Source organism: Giraffa tippelskirchi, chromosome X (assembly GCF_054371585.1).
Source record: "Giraffa tippelskirchi isolate mGirTip1 chromosome X, T2T-mGirTip1v1.2.pri, whole genome shotgun sequence".
Classification (NCBI taxonomy): Eukaryota; Metazoa; Chordata; class Mammalia; order Artiodactyla; family Giraffidae; genus Giraffa; species Giraffa tippelskirchi.
In genome coordinates this window covers 84,136,358-84,152,475 of record NC_137289.1, presented here as the reverse complement: position 1 = coordinate 84,152,475, position 16,118 = coordinate 84,136,358, and the positions used below count along the sequence as shown (strand labels likewise).

The following is a 16,118-nucleotide window of genomic DNA, read 5'->3' as shown; positions in this document are numbered from 1 at the left end:
CAGCAGATTCTTTACCAGCTGAGCCACAAGGGAAGCCCCAAGAATACTCGAGTGGGTAGCCTATCCCTTCTCCAGCAGATCTTCCCAATCCAGGAATTGAATGGGGGTCTTCTGCATTGCAGGCGGATTCTTTACCAACTGAGCTATCAGGGAAGCTCAGAAGCTGGAAGCTCAGAAGCTTTTCCAGAAGCTAGAAAAGGCAAGGAAACTGATCCTCTACCAACAGACTCTGGAGAGAGCACAATCCTGCTAAATGCCTTTATTTTGATCCAGTGAAATCTAATTTTGGACTCCTGACCTTTAGAAACCTAAAACAATAAATTTGTGTTGTCTAAGTATTATATTTTTGAAAAGCTGTTATAGCAGCAATAGGAAACAAAGGAAATTCAATGGGGAGAGGAGAGCCTTCATGTAGGAACAACCAGACAAAACCATTAAACTTCATTTAAATGCAAAACAATAATTAATGCAAAATGGAGCATAGATCTAAATGTAAATATAACTTTTAGACAAAAACACAGGGGAAAATCTTAATGACCTTAAGTTAGGCAAATAGTTCTTAGACATAACAACCAAAGCATAATCCATAAAGAAAAAAATGATGAACTGAAACCTATTAAAATTTAAACATTTATTCTATACAAGATACTATTAAGGGAACTGAAAAACAAGCTATACACTGGGAGAAAATATTTGCAAATTATATATCTGAGAAAGGTCTCATACAGAATGTATAAATAACTCACTAAACTCTACAGTAGAAACAACAGTCCAAATAAAAAATGGACAAAACATTTGCATAGACACTTCATCAAAGTGGACATATGGATGGCAACAAAGCACAAGCAAAGATATTCAACATCATTAGCCATTAGGGAAATGTATATTAAAGCCACAAGAAAGCACTATGCCTGATGATACCAAGGGTAGTACTAGGTTTGTGCAAACATAATTGCGGCTTTAGACCATGAACTTTAAATCATTATAACTAGGCTCAAATACATCTTTATTAATCAAAATAAGAACCATTACAATCAATATATTTTTGCCAATGAGAAATTAGTTTGTTTATTCTTATACCATAAAAATCTGTGCTTCAGGATTTAACAAAGTTTTTGCAAAGCATTTTCTGCGCCTGCTGGTTGTGGAATCATTTTCCCTGCAAAAAAGGTGTCAAGATACTTGTAGAAGTGGTAATCAGTTGATGAGAGGTCAGGTGAATATGATGGATGAGGCAAAACTTCGTAACCAAATTCATTCAACCTTTGAAGCACTGGTTGTGCAACGTGCAGTCAGACATTGTCATGGAGAAGACTTGGGCTCTTTCTGTTGACCAATGCTGGCTTCAGGCATTGCAGTTTTTGGTGCATCTCACTGATTTGCTGAGCATACTTCTCAGATGTAATAGTTTTGTCAGGATTCAGAAAGCTATAGTGGATCAGACTAGCAGCAGAACACCAAACAGTGACCATGACCTCATTTTGGTGCAAGTTTGGCATTGGGAAATGCTTTGGAGCTGCTTCTTGGTTCAACTGCTGAGCTGGTCATCATCAGCTGTCATATAAAATTCACTTTTCATCACGCGTCACAATGTGATCAAGATATGGTTCATTGTTGTTACACAGACTAAGAGAAGACGACACTGCAAAATGACAACTTTTTTTGATTTTTGGTCCGCTCGTGAGGCATCCACTTATTGAGCTTTCACACCTTTCCAATTTGCTCCAAATGCCAAACGACTGCAGAATGGTTGACACTGAGTTCTTTAGCAACTTCTCATGTAGTTTTAAGAGGATCAGCTTCGATGACTGCTCTCAGCTGGTCACTGTCAATTTTCAATGGCCGGCCACTATGCTCCTCATCTTCAAGGCTCTTGTTTCCTTTGCGAAAACTTCTTGAACCACCACTGCACTGCACATTCATTAGGTGTTCCTGGCCAAATGAGTTGTTGATGTTTTGAGTTCTCTCCACTGCTATACAACCCATTTTGAACTTGAATAAGAAAATCACTTGAATTTGATTTTTGTCTAACATCATTTCCATAGTTTAAAGTAAATATAAAATAAACAGCAAGTAATAAGTTATCAGCAAAAAACATAAAGTGAGAGATGTGCATTAATATGATGTATAACACAACCTCATTTACTTCAGAATGTATTCCAATATCAAAGGTAAATTTCAACAATGCAAAAACCGCAGTTACTTTTGCACCAACCAATGAACGACGTCCCAGGTGGTGCTAGTGGTAACGAACACCCCTGCCAATGCAGGAGACATGAGTCTTTCAATCCCTGGGTCTGGAGGATGCCCTGGAGGAGGGCATGGCAACCAACTCCAGTTTTCTTGCCTAGAGAACCCAAGGGACAGAAGTCTGGGGGGCTACAGTCCAAAGGGTTGCAAAGAGTCGAACACAACTGAAGCGACTTAGCATGCATGCAAAATAAAAAGAAGTGAAGCAACTGAAACTCTCATATATTGCTAGTGGAAAGACAAACATAGCCACTTTAGAAAATAACTTGGCAGTTTCTTATCGAGTTAAAAACACACTTAGCATAACCGAGCAATTCCACTCCTAGGTATTTATCCTGGAGAAATGAAAACTCAGATTCACACCAACACCTGTACTTGAGTGTTTACAGCAACTCTAGTTATAATTGCCAAAGACTGTGGAAAGAAACAAAATGTCCATCAGTGGGTAAATGGATCAACAAACTCTAGTATATCCATACGATGGAATACTGTTCATTAATAAAAGAGAATGAACTAGTGATAGAATCAGCAACTTGCATGAATGACAAAGACATTGCATTGAATTAGAGAAGCCAGCTCAAAAGCTTATATATTTTCTCATTCCATTTATATGGTATTCTCAAAATGACAAAACTACAGTAATAAGAGAACAAATGAGTGATAACTGGCAGTTAGGGGTCTAGAGAGGATATATCTACAAATGGGTTGCAGAAAGGAGATATTTTGGAATGATAACACTTTTCTGGGCCATACTGTGACAGTAATTATACAAATATACACCTGTTAAAAATCATAGATCTACAAATCAAACAGAGTATATTTTATTGCATGTATACTAAAAATAAAGTCAGTATCACAGGTCACACTACATCCATCTCCCTTAGGGGCTGGAATTATTTAAAAATAAAGCTACATGATATTGTATTTCATAAAAAGTGACTCAATATGAACTTTCATATAAGAAACTGGCTATTTTTACTAAATTATAACCATATGACAAATGAATATGTAATAACTACAAAGTACCCATGAATTTAAGTTCAAGAGAAATAAAGGAACTTATTCTCACAAAACTTTTTTCTTTCCTAGATGAAAAACTTGAAGTTACATATATAAATAATCTGCTAAACTCCTGAATTTTCACAGAGACTGGTATATCATTAGAGAATTGAAATAATTTAATTTTAACATCCAAAGGTACAATTTGGGACATGGAAGAACAAAGTTAAGGAAAAAGTAAAATCACCATAAACAATGGTCAAAGGTGCAATGTCAAAGATGACAGAATGATCTCTGGTCATTTCCAAGGCAAACCATTCAATATCACGGTAATCCAAGTCTATGCTCAAACTACTAATGCCGAAGAAGCTGAAGTTGAACAGGTCTATGAAGACCTACAAGACCTTCTAGAACACCAAAAAAAGATGTCCTTTTCATCATAGGGGGCTGGAATGCAAAAGCAGGAAGTCAAGAGATACCTGGAGTAACAGGCAAGTTTGGCCTTGGAGTACAAAACGAAGCAGGGCAAAAGCTAACAGAGTTTTGCCAAGAGAACACACTGGTCATTGCAAACACCCGCTTCCAAAAACACAAGAGACGACTCTACACATGGGCATCATCAGATGGTGAATACCAAAATCAGATTGATTATATTCTTTGCAGCCAAAGATGGAGAAGCTCTATACAATCAGCAAAAACAAGACCAGGGGCTGACTGTGGCTCATATCATGCCAAATTCAGACCTAAATTGAAGAAAGTGGGGAAAACCACCAGGCCATTCAGGTATGACCTAAATCAAATCCCTTACAATTATATGGTAGAAGTGACAAACAGATTCAAGGGATTCGACCTGATATTCAGAGTGCCTGAAGAACTATGTATGGAGATTCATGGCATTGTACAGGAGTAAGTTATAAAAACCATTCCCAAGAAAAAGAAATGCAAATAGGCAAAATGGTTGTCTGAGGAGGCCCTACACATAGTTGAGAAAAGAAGAGAAGCAAAAGGCAAAGGAGAAAAGGAAAGATAATACCCATCTGAATGCAGACTTCCAAAGAATAGCAAGGAGAGATAAGAAAGTCTTCTTAAGTGATCAATGCAAAGAAATAGAGGAAAACAATAGAATGTGAAAGACTAGAGATCTCTTCAAGAAAACTAGAGATACCAAGGGAAAATTTCATGCAAAGATGGGCACAATAAAGGACAAAAATAGTACGAACCTAACAGAAGCAGAAGATATTAACAGGTGGCAAGATTACATAGAAGAACTATACAAAAAAGATCTTATTGACCCAGATAACCACAATGGTGTGGTCACTCACCTAGAGCCAGATATCCTGGAGTACAAAATCAAGTGGGCCTAAGGAAGCATCACTATGAACAACGCTAGTGGAGGTGATGGAATTCAAGCTGAGCTATTTCAAATCCTAAAAGATGATGCTGTGAAAGTGCTACACTCAATATACCAGCAAATTTGGAAAACGCAGCAGTGGCCATAGGACTGGAAGAAGTCAGTATTCATTCCAATCCCAAAGAGAGGCAATGCCAAAGAATTTTTCAAACTATCACACAACTGCAGTCATTTCACACGCTAGCAAAGTAATGCTCAAAACTCTCCAAGTGAGGTTTCAACAGTACATGAACCAAGAACTCCCATATGTTCAAGGTGGATTTATAAAAGGCAGAGGAACCAGAGATCAAATTGCCAACATCCACTGGATTATAGAAAAAGCAGGGGAATTCTAGAAAAACATCTATTTCTGCTTTATTGACTATGCCAAACTCTTTGACTGTGTGGATCACAATAAACTGTGGAAAATTCTGAAAGAGATGGGAATACCAGACCACCTGACCTGTCTCTTGAGAAACCTGTATGCAGGTCAGGAAGCAACAGTTAGAACTGGACATGGAACAACAGACTGGTTCCAAACAGGAAATGGAGTATGTCAAGGCTGTATATTGTCACCCTGCTTATTGAATTTATATGCAGAGTACATCATGAGAAACGCTGGGCTGGAAGAAACACAAGCGGGAATCAAGATTGCTGGGAGAAATATCAATAACCTCATATATGCAGATGACACCACCCTTATGGCAGAAAGTGAAGAATAACTAAAGAGCCTCTTGATGAACGTGAAAGAGAAGAGTGAAAAAGTTGGCTTAAAGCTCAACATTCAGAAAACTAAGATCATAGCATCCGGTCCCATCACTTCATGGCAGACAGATGGGGAAAGAGTGGAAACAGTGGCTGACTTTGTTTTTCTGGGCTCCAAAATCACTGCAGATGATGACTGCAGCCATGAAATTAAAAGACGCTTACTCCTTGGAAGGAAAGTTATGACCAACCTAGATAGCATATTAAAAAGCAGAGACTTACTTTGTTAACAAAGGTCCATCTAGTCAAGGCTATGGTTTTTCCGGTAGTCATGTATGGATGTGAGAGTTGGACGGTGAAGAAAGCTAAGCGCCGAAGAATTGATGCTTTTGAACTGTGGTGTTGGAGAAGACTCTTGAGAGTCCATTGGACTGCAAGGAGCTCCAACCAGCCCATCCTAAAGGAGATCAGTCCTGGGTGTTCATTGGAAGGACTGATGTTGAAGCTGAAACTCCAATACTTTGGCCACCTGATGCAAAGAGCTGACTCACTGGAAAAGACCCTGATGCTGGGAAAGATTGAGGGCAGGAGGAGAAGAGGACAACAGAGGATGAGATGGCTGGATGGCATCATTGACTCGATGGACATGGGTTTGGGTGGACTCAGAGAGTCGATGATGGACAGGGAGGCCTGGTGTGCTGCGGTTCATGGGAACACAAAGAGTCGGACACGACTGAGTGACTGAACTGAACTGAACTGAACTGATGAAAGTGAGAGGAGAGTGAAAAAGTTGGCTTAAAGCTCAACATTCAAAAAACCAAGATTATGGCCTCTGGTCCTATCACTTCATGGCAAATAGATGGGGAAACAATGGAAACAGTGAGACACTTTATTTGGGCTCCAGAATCACTGCAGTTGGTGACTGCACCATGAAATTAAAAGATGCTTGCTCCCTGGAAGAAAAGGTATGAGAAACCTAGACAGTGTATTAAACAGCAGAGACATTATTTTGCTGACATATGTCCGTCTAGTCAAAGCTATGGTTTTCCAGTAGTCATGTATGGTTGTGAGAATTGAACCATAAAGAAGGCCGAGTGCCAAAGAACTGATGCTTTTGAACTATTGTGCTAGAGAAGACTTGGATTCCATGGACTGCAAGGAGATCAAACCAGTCTATCCTAAAGGAAATCAACCTTGAATATTCACTGAAAGGACTTATGCTGAAGCTCCAATACTTTGACCACCTGCTGCGAAGAGCTGACTCATTAGAAAAGACCCTGAAGTTGGAAAAGATTGAAGGCAGGAGGAGATGGAGACCACACAGGATGAAATGGTTGGATGGCATCACCAACTCAGTGGACATGAGTTTGATCAAAACTCTGGGAGACAGTAAAGGACGTGGAAGCCCAGCATGCTGCAGTCATGGGGTCATAAAGAGTCAGAAACGAATCAGAGACTGAACAACAAATGACTATTATTGTACCTAAAGATAATAGATTTCACTGAGTTTAAAATCTGAATTAATTGAAAAGAGTTTTTCTTAAAAACCCAGTCATTATGCTAACTTTGCCTTATTAAAATGTGTTACTGTACAGTGATGAACTGAAGTGGCTTGTTGCTGTTCATTCACTAAGTCGTGTCCAACTCTTCGCGACCCATGGACTGTAGCATGCCAGGCTTCCCTGTCCTTCACCATCTCCTGTAGCTTGCTCACACTTATGTCCATTGAGTTGGTGATGCCATGCAACCATCTCATCCTCTGTTGTCCCCTTCTCCTCCTGCCCTCGATCATTCCTTGCATCAAGGTCTTGTACCAAAATGCCCGGCTTTTTGGCCTTTTTTTTTTTTTTAAGTTTTCCTATTTTTTTTCCTTTTCCCCCCTTCATGTCACACTGCTGTTTATCACTTATGACTATCAATGTACCTAAAATGTCTTCATCCTCTTTTCAATTTACTAGGAACTGAGAACAAAGCTTACCAGAAATATGTGTCAATAAGAGCCAAACGACTCTGATGATCTTCTTTTATAGTTTCTTTTGTTTTGTTACTCCAATGATCCTGCATCTTACTCTGGTTTCAGGAGTGAATTACATTAAGATGAGGCTGTTATAAGTCTGATCCATAGATAAATCAGATATTATCATATAATTTTCTGCTGACTGCACAGAAGAGTTACATAAATTAGGGTCCTAAATGTTGAAACTACTACTCTAAAAGTGGCTTATATCAGCCTGTGTTTCATTATTAGAAAATGTCATGGTATTTCATAGCTATAGCAATAAACAAAACATAATTCTTCTTATTCTTACCTTTGCTCCACCTAAAAATCCCAAAGAAATGGCAACTCTAGCTCGTAGATCTGGTCTGTCTTTAGGCCATACATAAGAGAGCATTGCTTTTATGATTTTCCGAGTATCAACATCTTTTAACTGTTGGAAGAGATAACAAAGCAGAGAGTATAACATGTCATTCAAATATAAGTATAGTTCAGTAATGCAGAATTATATAAATATTTGAGGAAAATACAAAAAATATTACAAAGATAACTTTTATTCTGAATCTAAGGTCAATATCCTTTAAACTGAAACTAATTTAATAGATTTTAAAAAGCTTATTTCTCTTTATTTCTTACTTTCAGCTATAGCCATTCTCATATTGCCAAAAAGTTATTCATGTACTGTACATTTAATTCTTATCTATTAAGCTAACAAAATATTATATAAAATTTAAGAAACATTTCTATATTTTCATCTTTGTGGTCAAATCTTATATATATACACACACACATACATACACACATTCTTTATCTGCATGTTTATATAAAATATTTTGGAACCCTAAGTCCAAACTCATGATAGAACAGAGTTACAATACAGTGTTTAGTAAAGTAAGAGTCTTGGGATTGACTACATAGAACAGAAGTTGGGGTTATTAAAAAAAATCAACAAAACCATATTTTTCCAGTCATACTTAATCTGACTTAAACCTACTGTACATTTTTCTTTTTCCCAAGTTCCCAAGGCAACATTCCCATTAATAAATCTTTTTATTTTAGTTTCAGCATTTGGAAACAGAATATTAAGAATCAAAATCACACATTTCAAAGCCAAAATAAGAAGATCAGTGTGTACTGTATTATTTTAGTTGGTGAAATAATCCCCATTTTAAAACTTGAAGTATCTACTCAATTTCTCGAAAACATATTAAAAAAGAAAAGTAAGTTAATGCTCATTGTTGGTGAAAGTGTATGGAAATAGGTACTCTAATAACTGTTAATGGGACAGTGCACTGAAATAATCTTTCCACAAAGTAATTTGATATCTGCCATTAAGCTTTGAAAATAATTCTGCCCTTTATGTCAAGAATTCCACTTCTGGGAACCTAATGCTTTAAAAAAAATGTATGAATATTCTCCAAGTTGAACCAATCTTACTTCCCGAAAATCTCTTGAATTTGTCTAGTTCCTTCTATTTCCACCACAAACGTAATCTATCACCATTTCTCACACAAAGCACTACAACAATCTCCTAACTGATCTCCTACCATCCACTCTGCTCCTTGTCCAATTAGTTCAGCCTGTAAAGAAATATTATTCTCAGTTTAAAACTCTTCAATGGCATTCTATCACTCTTAGGATTAAGATCAAAGTCCATAACATGGCTTAAAAGGCGCTGCTTGGCCTGGCCCCTAGCTACCGCTTTAGTCATATCTTATACAACTGATTTCAGTGTTCATGCCACATTATACCTTTCTTTCAGCTCCCAAAATAGACTATAATCTGTCCTGCCATGGGGCCTTTACACAATACCTTTCACTTTGTCTGGAATAATCTCTCTCTGTAATACCAACTCGCCCTCAACTCCTTCCAACTAGTTAAAAAACTGCCAGCTCATGCAGCACTTCCTTCTTCCTTAATCCCAGTCAGGATCTTTGGCTCTACTCTCTCACAGAACAGTATTCCTTTTCTTTCAGAGAATCCATTTCAGTTATAAACTACATATATAGCAATGTGATTACCTGATTAACTGTTCTCCTGCTAGAATGTAAATTCCACATGAGTACTAACTTTGTGTTTTGTGCTCACTGTTGTTGTTGTTGTTCAGTCGCTCAGTTGTGTCCGACTTTTTGTGACCCCTTGGACAGCAGCACACCAGGCTTCCCTGTCCTTCACTATTTCCCAGAGGTTGCTCAAACTCATGTCCATTGACTCGATGATGCCACCATCTCATCATCTGTCACCCTCTTCTTCTCCTGCTCAGTGTTGTAACTCAATACTATATACAATGGCTGACACACAGTAGGCAGTCAGTGAATATTTACTGAATAAAGACATGAAAATTTAGCTATAAGGATGTTTATTTCCATGCTGCCTTGATAGGGAAAAAATTGGGTTTAAACTAAGTGATTACAATGGGGAATTATGTAAATAAGTCACACTGAATGCATACAGCAAAATATAGCCATTCAGAAATATATACAGTGACATAGAAACATGTTAACTGAAAAAAGCAGAGTACAAAATGTATTTTCAGTGGAAAAAATGTTATATGTGTATGAGTTTTACATATGCATACAAGTGGGTCTGGAAAGCAATACCCTTAAAGTGTTAACATTAGTAGCTTGAGTAGATAGAATCATTGATGATTTTTTACATTCTTTCTGCTTTCTTGTTTTCTGTAGTTCACATACAATAAGAAGAAAATGTAATTCATTTTGAGAGGTAAGAGTTAGATAATTTCAAGTAGATCTGCACAGCAAAGAATCAGGGGAAACTCTCAACATAAAAGAAACCCAGGACAACATATTACACCGGGCAGTTTATATATTATAGTTATTTTATCCAAGGCTCAGTATACTATTTTTCTAGTCTCTTTTATTCAGTTTATGGAGTAAATAGTAAAAGAAACAAAACTGTCCATATTTATTGAAAACAAGACTACCTTCTTGAGCTGGTTTAAATAAACTGGATTACAAAGACAGGAAATGCTGAGAGTATAAGTCTTAATGTTTTATTTTATACACACATATAATCACACATATGAGCTTTCATAACTGGTAGGGTATTTTTAAAAATGGAATAAGGCTGTAATTTCAAAATTCATGTTTCGAATTGAACTATTACTAAATAAAAATAATTTAATGTGTTACAACACAAACTGGGACATTTCAACCACTCTCCCATTTTACAAGTTTCATCTGTTGTATTTTTCTTGCTGGAATAATGGAAAAAAGGCCTTGTTTCCACATATCTTTAGAAACACTCTTTCCTGTCAAAAACTTTCTACAACACACCCCAAAATTTCTTCAATAAGGACACAGAGAAGTTATGGCTAACAGCAAGAAAATTATCCTAGTTGGCTTAATAGTGCATAAAACGTCACCACTTCATTCAACAAAATGGGTTCTGAAGTTGTGTAATCATGCATTATGAGTCCATTAGGCTATAAGTACACGTCTTTCAGTTGCAGTGTAGATAACCATCTACAAAGTTTGGAAAATAATGTCGTTTTTTAAGGACAGGCCAATTCAAACAGCCATTTAAGAGGCTGAGGCACATTTTTAAAGTATTTTAAACCAACTTATTACTGCTGCTGCTGCTGCTGCTAAGTCGCTTCAGTCGTGTCTGACTCTGTGCGACCCCATAGACGGCAGCCCACCAGGCTCCTCTGTCCCTGGGATTCTCCAGGCAAGAGTACTGGAGTGGGTTGCCATTTCCTTCTCCAATGCATAAAAGTGAAAAGTGAAGTCGCTCAGTCGTATCCGACTCTTCGCGACCCCATAGACTGTAGCCCACCAGTCTCCTCCGTCCATGGGATTCTCCAGGCAAGAGTACTGGAGTGGGTTGCCATTGCCTTCTCCATATTACTGCTGCACAAGAGTAAAATAAAACTGAAGGCCTCAATATAGATCCTGAAATACACCACCTTTCAAAATTACCACAGTTAATTCATACTGGACACCCAATGGTAATCTTGAAAGACAAAAGATTATCTAAGCTAATAGCCTTGTTTACACATATTACTACTATATTAGTATGAGGAATAAAAGTTTTGAGAAAGGTCTCAACTATATACTGAAATTAGCTAGCCATAATAGAGGGAAACAATTAGATTCAGAATAAAACCAAGAGTAACAAAAGAAGGAATTCAAACTGGCTCACTAAGATCTTTGAATGGTAACAAAATTGTACCTATTTTTTCCCTAGAAAGCATTTTTGGAAGAAAAGGTTTGGATACATCAAAAAGCTGTCAAAGAAGAGATGAAAGTAAGTGAAAACAAGCTGGACAAAAAGAAAACAGCAGGTGTCAGAGAAAGAAGCTTGATTCATATTAGAATCAATGTCCATAAATATTTATTTAACTAATGAATCAACTGCTCTTAAACACATGAGGACAAGTTCCAAGAGGAATACCTAAATGTATTCAATTTATCAATATACAGTTATCTTTAATATCTGAAAATTCTGAATACCTAAATGCTTGATTTATTAAGTTATCACAACTTTGCACAGATTTATAAATATTTACTTATTTGGTGTTAATATACAGTTTAATAAGCTTTATGAAGCTGGGCAGATAAGAAAAATAATAAAAGGAGTATCTACTTGTACAGAGGGAGCTGAAACTGCACAGTAAGCCAGAAACAAACGTGAACGTTAACATCGGAAGCACCTGACCCAATAGGGTATAACCAGAAAGTCACAAATTGTACTGCTTATATGCAGCACTGCTCAATTCAACAGGATGACCTGAGGGAAAGATACAGTTGCTCATATTCATAAGTGTTGTAAGTGAATGTTCATATGTGAGAGTTGCTCAGTCATGTCTAACTCTTTGCGACCCCATGAACTACATAGTCCATGGAGAGGCCAGAATACTGGAGTGGGTAGCCTTTCCCTTCTCTAGGGAATCTTCCCAAGCCAGGGATCAAACCCAGGTCTCCCGAATTGCAGGCAGATTCTTTACCAGCTGAGCCACAAGGGAAGCTGAAGAATACTCCAGTGGGTAGACTATCCCTTCTCCAGCAGATCTTCCTGACCCAGGAACTGAACCGGGGTCTCCTGCATTGCAGGCGGATTCTTTACCAACTGAGCTATCAGGGAAGCTCTTGTAAGTGAATACCTATAGCTAACAACCATGTAGACAGGACACAAAAAGGACAATTAAAAAAAAATTAAAACACACCTGGAGTAGCTCACCTGGTAGAATTTTTAGATATTAAAGATAACTATATATTGATAAACATTTTGCTTCTCCAGTCAGTAACTTCTTATTTCTTACCAGAAAAGGCTACCCAGCACTGAAGCAAAAGCATTTTTTTCCTACCAAAAGTCCATTCATTTAAAGGGAGCGGAGCAATCTGGTCTTTGATAGGAAAGTGAAAGACTAAGAAAAGAGAAAATGATTTGTTGATAAAGGCAGCAGAATCACATTTTCTTTAGCTGATGAATTTATATACGAATTCTAGTTTTAGAGACATTCCTAAACTTCAATAGCAAGAAATGTTCTTACAGAATCAAGGGAATTTGTTTAGAAGGAAACTAGTTACAGTAAAACTTATGGAAAGGAAGAAAAATCTACCAAAATTTTTTGGATGCTACTTGTTTTGTATAAATGTGGGTCATAGGCTGGATGTTTTCTCCCTAAAAACTAAGCAGAGAATTTGGAAATGCTCACAATTTTGAAGATTAGCAAACTGTCCAAAGAACTGTCTCTTCAATCCAAGCTAAAGATAACTGCAATTAAAAAAAATAATTTTAACCACGACTTCAATAATCTCAGGGATAACAGTAGCTTGATAAAAGCCAGGTAAAAGATAAGAAACTTGAGTAGATATTTAACAGAAAAATCTAGAAAGTAAGTGGAAAACTTTTCCCACGTTATTGGAGATATAAGTATAATGAATTTATGGGTGGAGGAAGAAAGATGTATTGTCAGAAAAAGCTTTGCAATTACTCAAGGTTTGTTTTCCAGGCTCTGTTGGTCTGAAGCTGCAATGAAGAACTTATCTGGCAGTGAAAAGGCCCTAGAAAAAAATGGTTTATTCTATGAGATGGAGTTATACCCAAGTCAACTTAATAGTTATAATTTAAAAAAAAACTATGAAGTTGAATTATATTCGCAATGGCCAGTCAGTGAATTCTCTATCCCAAAAGGAGGTCAATTTGAGAAATCAAATAAACACCACAAGGCTGCTTGATGATGGATGTTATCAGAGCTGCAAAATGGCCTCTCCATGTCATCCAGGTATTCCTGTACACTGGTCTGTGTGTCAACTCATTTTAACAAGTTTGAGGGGTTATTATTCCATTCTCTCCCCAGTCTTCAATTTTTTAATACCCTAAGTTGCTATTTCACTTGATTATACCAATATTTATATCAAAGCCTCTGATTGCTCTAGTAAATGCTCATCTTTCTTTCAATACTACTAGCTTCTGACAGTATTCAATCAATGAAGATAACTTTACACTTAAAAAGGAGCTAATGCTTTCACAGTTAGGGATAACAGTACCTTGATAAAAAGCTAAGACAAAAGATAAGAAAAAGCCGAGTAGATATCCAATGGAAAAATTTACAAAGTAACTGGAAGACTTTTCCCACAGTATTGGGGATAAAATGTCAAGGAAAATAAGGGAAGTGGTCCTTATATTAAGTTCTACATTATTCATGTATTTACTCAGTTCAGTTCAGTCGCTCAGTCGTGTCCAACTGTTTGCGACCCCATGAACCTCAGCACGCCAGGCCTCCCTATCCATCACCAACTTTCGGAGTTTACCCAAACTCATGTCCATTGAATCGGTGATGCCATCCAGCCATCTCATCCTCTGTCACCCCCTTCTCCTCCTGCCTTCAATCTTTCCCAGCATCAGGGTCTTTTCCAATGAGTCAGCTCTTCACATTAGGTGGCTGAAGTATTGGAGTTTCAGCTTCAACATCAGTCCTTTCAATGAACACCCAGGACTGAGATCCTTTAGGATGGACTGGTTGGATCTCCTTGCAGTCCAAGGGACTCTCAAGAGTCTTCTTCAACACCACAGTTCAAAAGCATCACTTCTTCTGCTCTCAGCTTTCTTTATACTCTCTCACATCCATACATGACTACTGGAAAAACCACAGCCTTGACTAGACAGACCTTTGTTGACAAAGTAATGTCTCTGCTTTTTAATATGCTGTCCAGGTTGGTCATAACTTTCCTTCCAAGGAGTAAGCATTTTTTAATTTCATGGCTGCAATCACCATCTGCAGTAATTTTGGAGCCCGGAAAAATAAAGTCAGCCACTGTTTCCCCATCTATTTGCCATGAAGTGATGGGACCAGATGCCATGATCTTAGTTTTCTGAATGTTGAGCTTTAAGCCAACTTTTTCACTCTCCTCTTTCACTTTCATCAAGAGGTTTTTTAGTTCCTCTTCAGTTCAGTTCAGTTGCTCAGTCGTGCCCTACTCTTTGCGACCCCCTTTCTGCCATAAGGGTGGTGTCATCTGCATATCTGAGCTGATTGATATTTCTCCCAGCAATCTCGATTCCAGCTTGTGCTTCCTCCAACTCAGCGTTTCTCATGATGTACTCTGCATATAAGTTAAATAAGCAGGGTGACAATATACAGCCTTGACATACTCCTTTTCCTATTTGGAACCAGTCTGTTGTTCCTTGTCCAGTTCTAACTGTTGCTTCCTGACCTGCATACAGGTTTCTCAAGAGACAGGTCAGGTGGTCTGGTATTCCCATCTCTTTAAGAATTTTCCAGTTTATTGTGATCCACACAGTCAAAGGCTTTGGCATAGTCAATAAAGCAGAAATAGATGTTTTCCTGGAACTCTCTTGCTTTTTTGATGATCCAACGGATGTTGGCAATTTGATCTCTGGTTCCTCTGTCTTTTCTAAAACCAGCTTGAACATCTGGAAGTTCACGGTTCACATATTGCTGAAGCGTGGCTTGGAGAATTTTGAGCATTACTTTACTAGCGTGTGAAATGAGTGCAATTGTGTGGTAGTTTGAGCATTCCTTGGCATTGCCTTTCTTTGGGATTGGGATGAAAACTGACTTTTTCCAGTCCTGTGGCCACTGCTGAGTTTTCCAGATTTGCTGGCATATTGAGTGAAGCACTTTCACAGCATCATCGTTTAGGATTTGAAATAGCTCAAATGGAATTCCATCACCTCCACTAGCTTTGTTCGTCATGATGCTTCCTAAGGCCCACTTGACTTCACATTCCAGGATGTCTTGGCTCTAGGTGAGTGATCACACCATCGTGATTATCTGGGTCGTGAAGATCTTTCTTGTGCAGTTCTGTGTATTCTTGCCACCTCTTCTTAATATCTTCTGCTTCTGTTAGGTCCATACCATTTCTGTCCTTTATTGTGCCCATCTTTGCATGAAATGTTCCCTTGGTATCTCTAATTTTCTTGAAGAGATCTCTAGTCTTTCTCATTCTATTGTTTTCCTCTATTTCTTTGCATTGATCACTGAGGAAGGCTTTCTTATCTCTCCTTGCTATTCTTTGGAACTCTGCATTCAAATGGGTATATCTTTCCTTTTCCCCTTTGCTTTTCACTTCTCTTCTTTTCACAGGTATTTGTAAGGCCTCCTCAGACAGCCATTTTGCTTTTTTGCATTTCTTTTTCTTGGGGATGTATTTATTAGTACAGGATTATCTTCCTGAAGTAGGAAATGGCAACCCACTCCAGTACTCTTGCCTGGAAAATCCTATGGACGGAGGAGCCTGGTAGGCTGCAGTCCATGGGGTCGCTGGGAGTCGGACACGACTGAGCAAC

The 16,118-nt window shown here is 37.9% G+C and overlaps 1 protein-coding gene across 3 annotated transcripts in view; it reads right to left on the bottom strand.

Annotated features, from left to right (window-relative positions):
* The window catches only part of ABCB7 (ATP binding cassette subfamily B member 7), a 121,921-nt gene that overhangs the window by 35,601 nt on the left and 70,202 nt on the right, over positions 1-16,118 (bottom strand). For 2 of the 3 annotated variants that reach the window (XM_081567898.1, XM_081567899.1), the window contains one exon: positions 7,654-7,773. The exons of the other annotated variant lie outside the window; for it this stretch is intronic. In XM_081567898.1, coding sequence (XP_081424024.1) covers positions 7,654-7,773 — 120 coding nt within the window. The remainder of the gene's footprint in view (positions 1-7,653; positions 7,774-16,118) is intronic. 3 annotated transcript variants of the gene reach the window in all.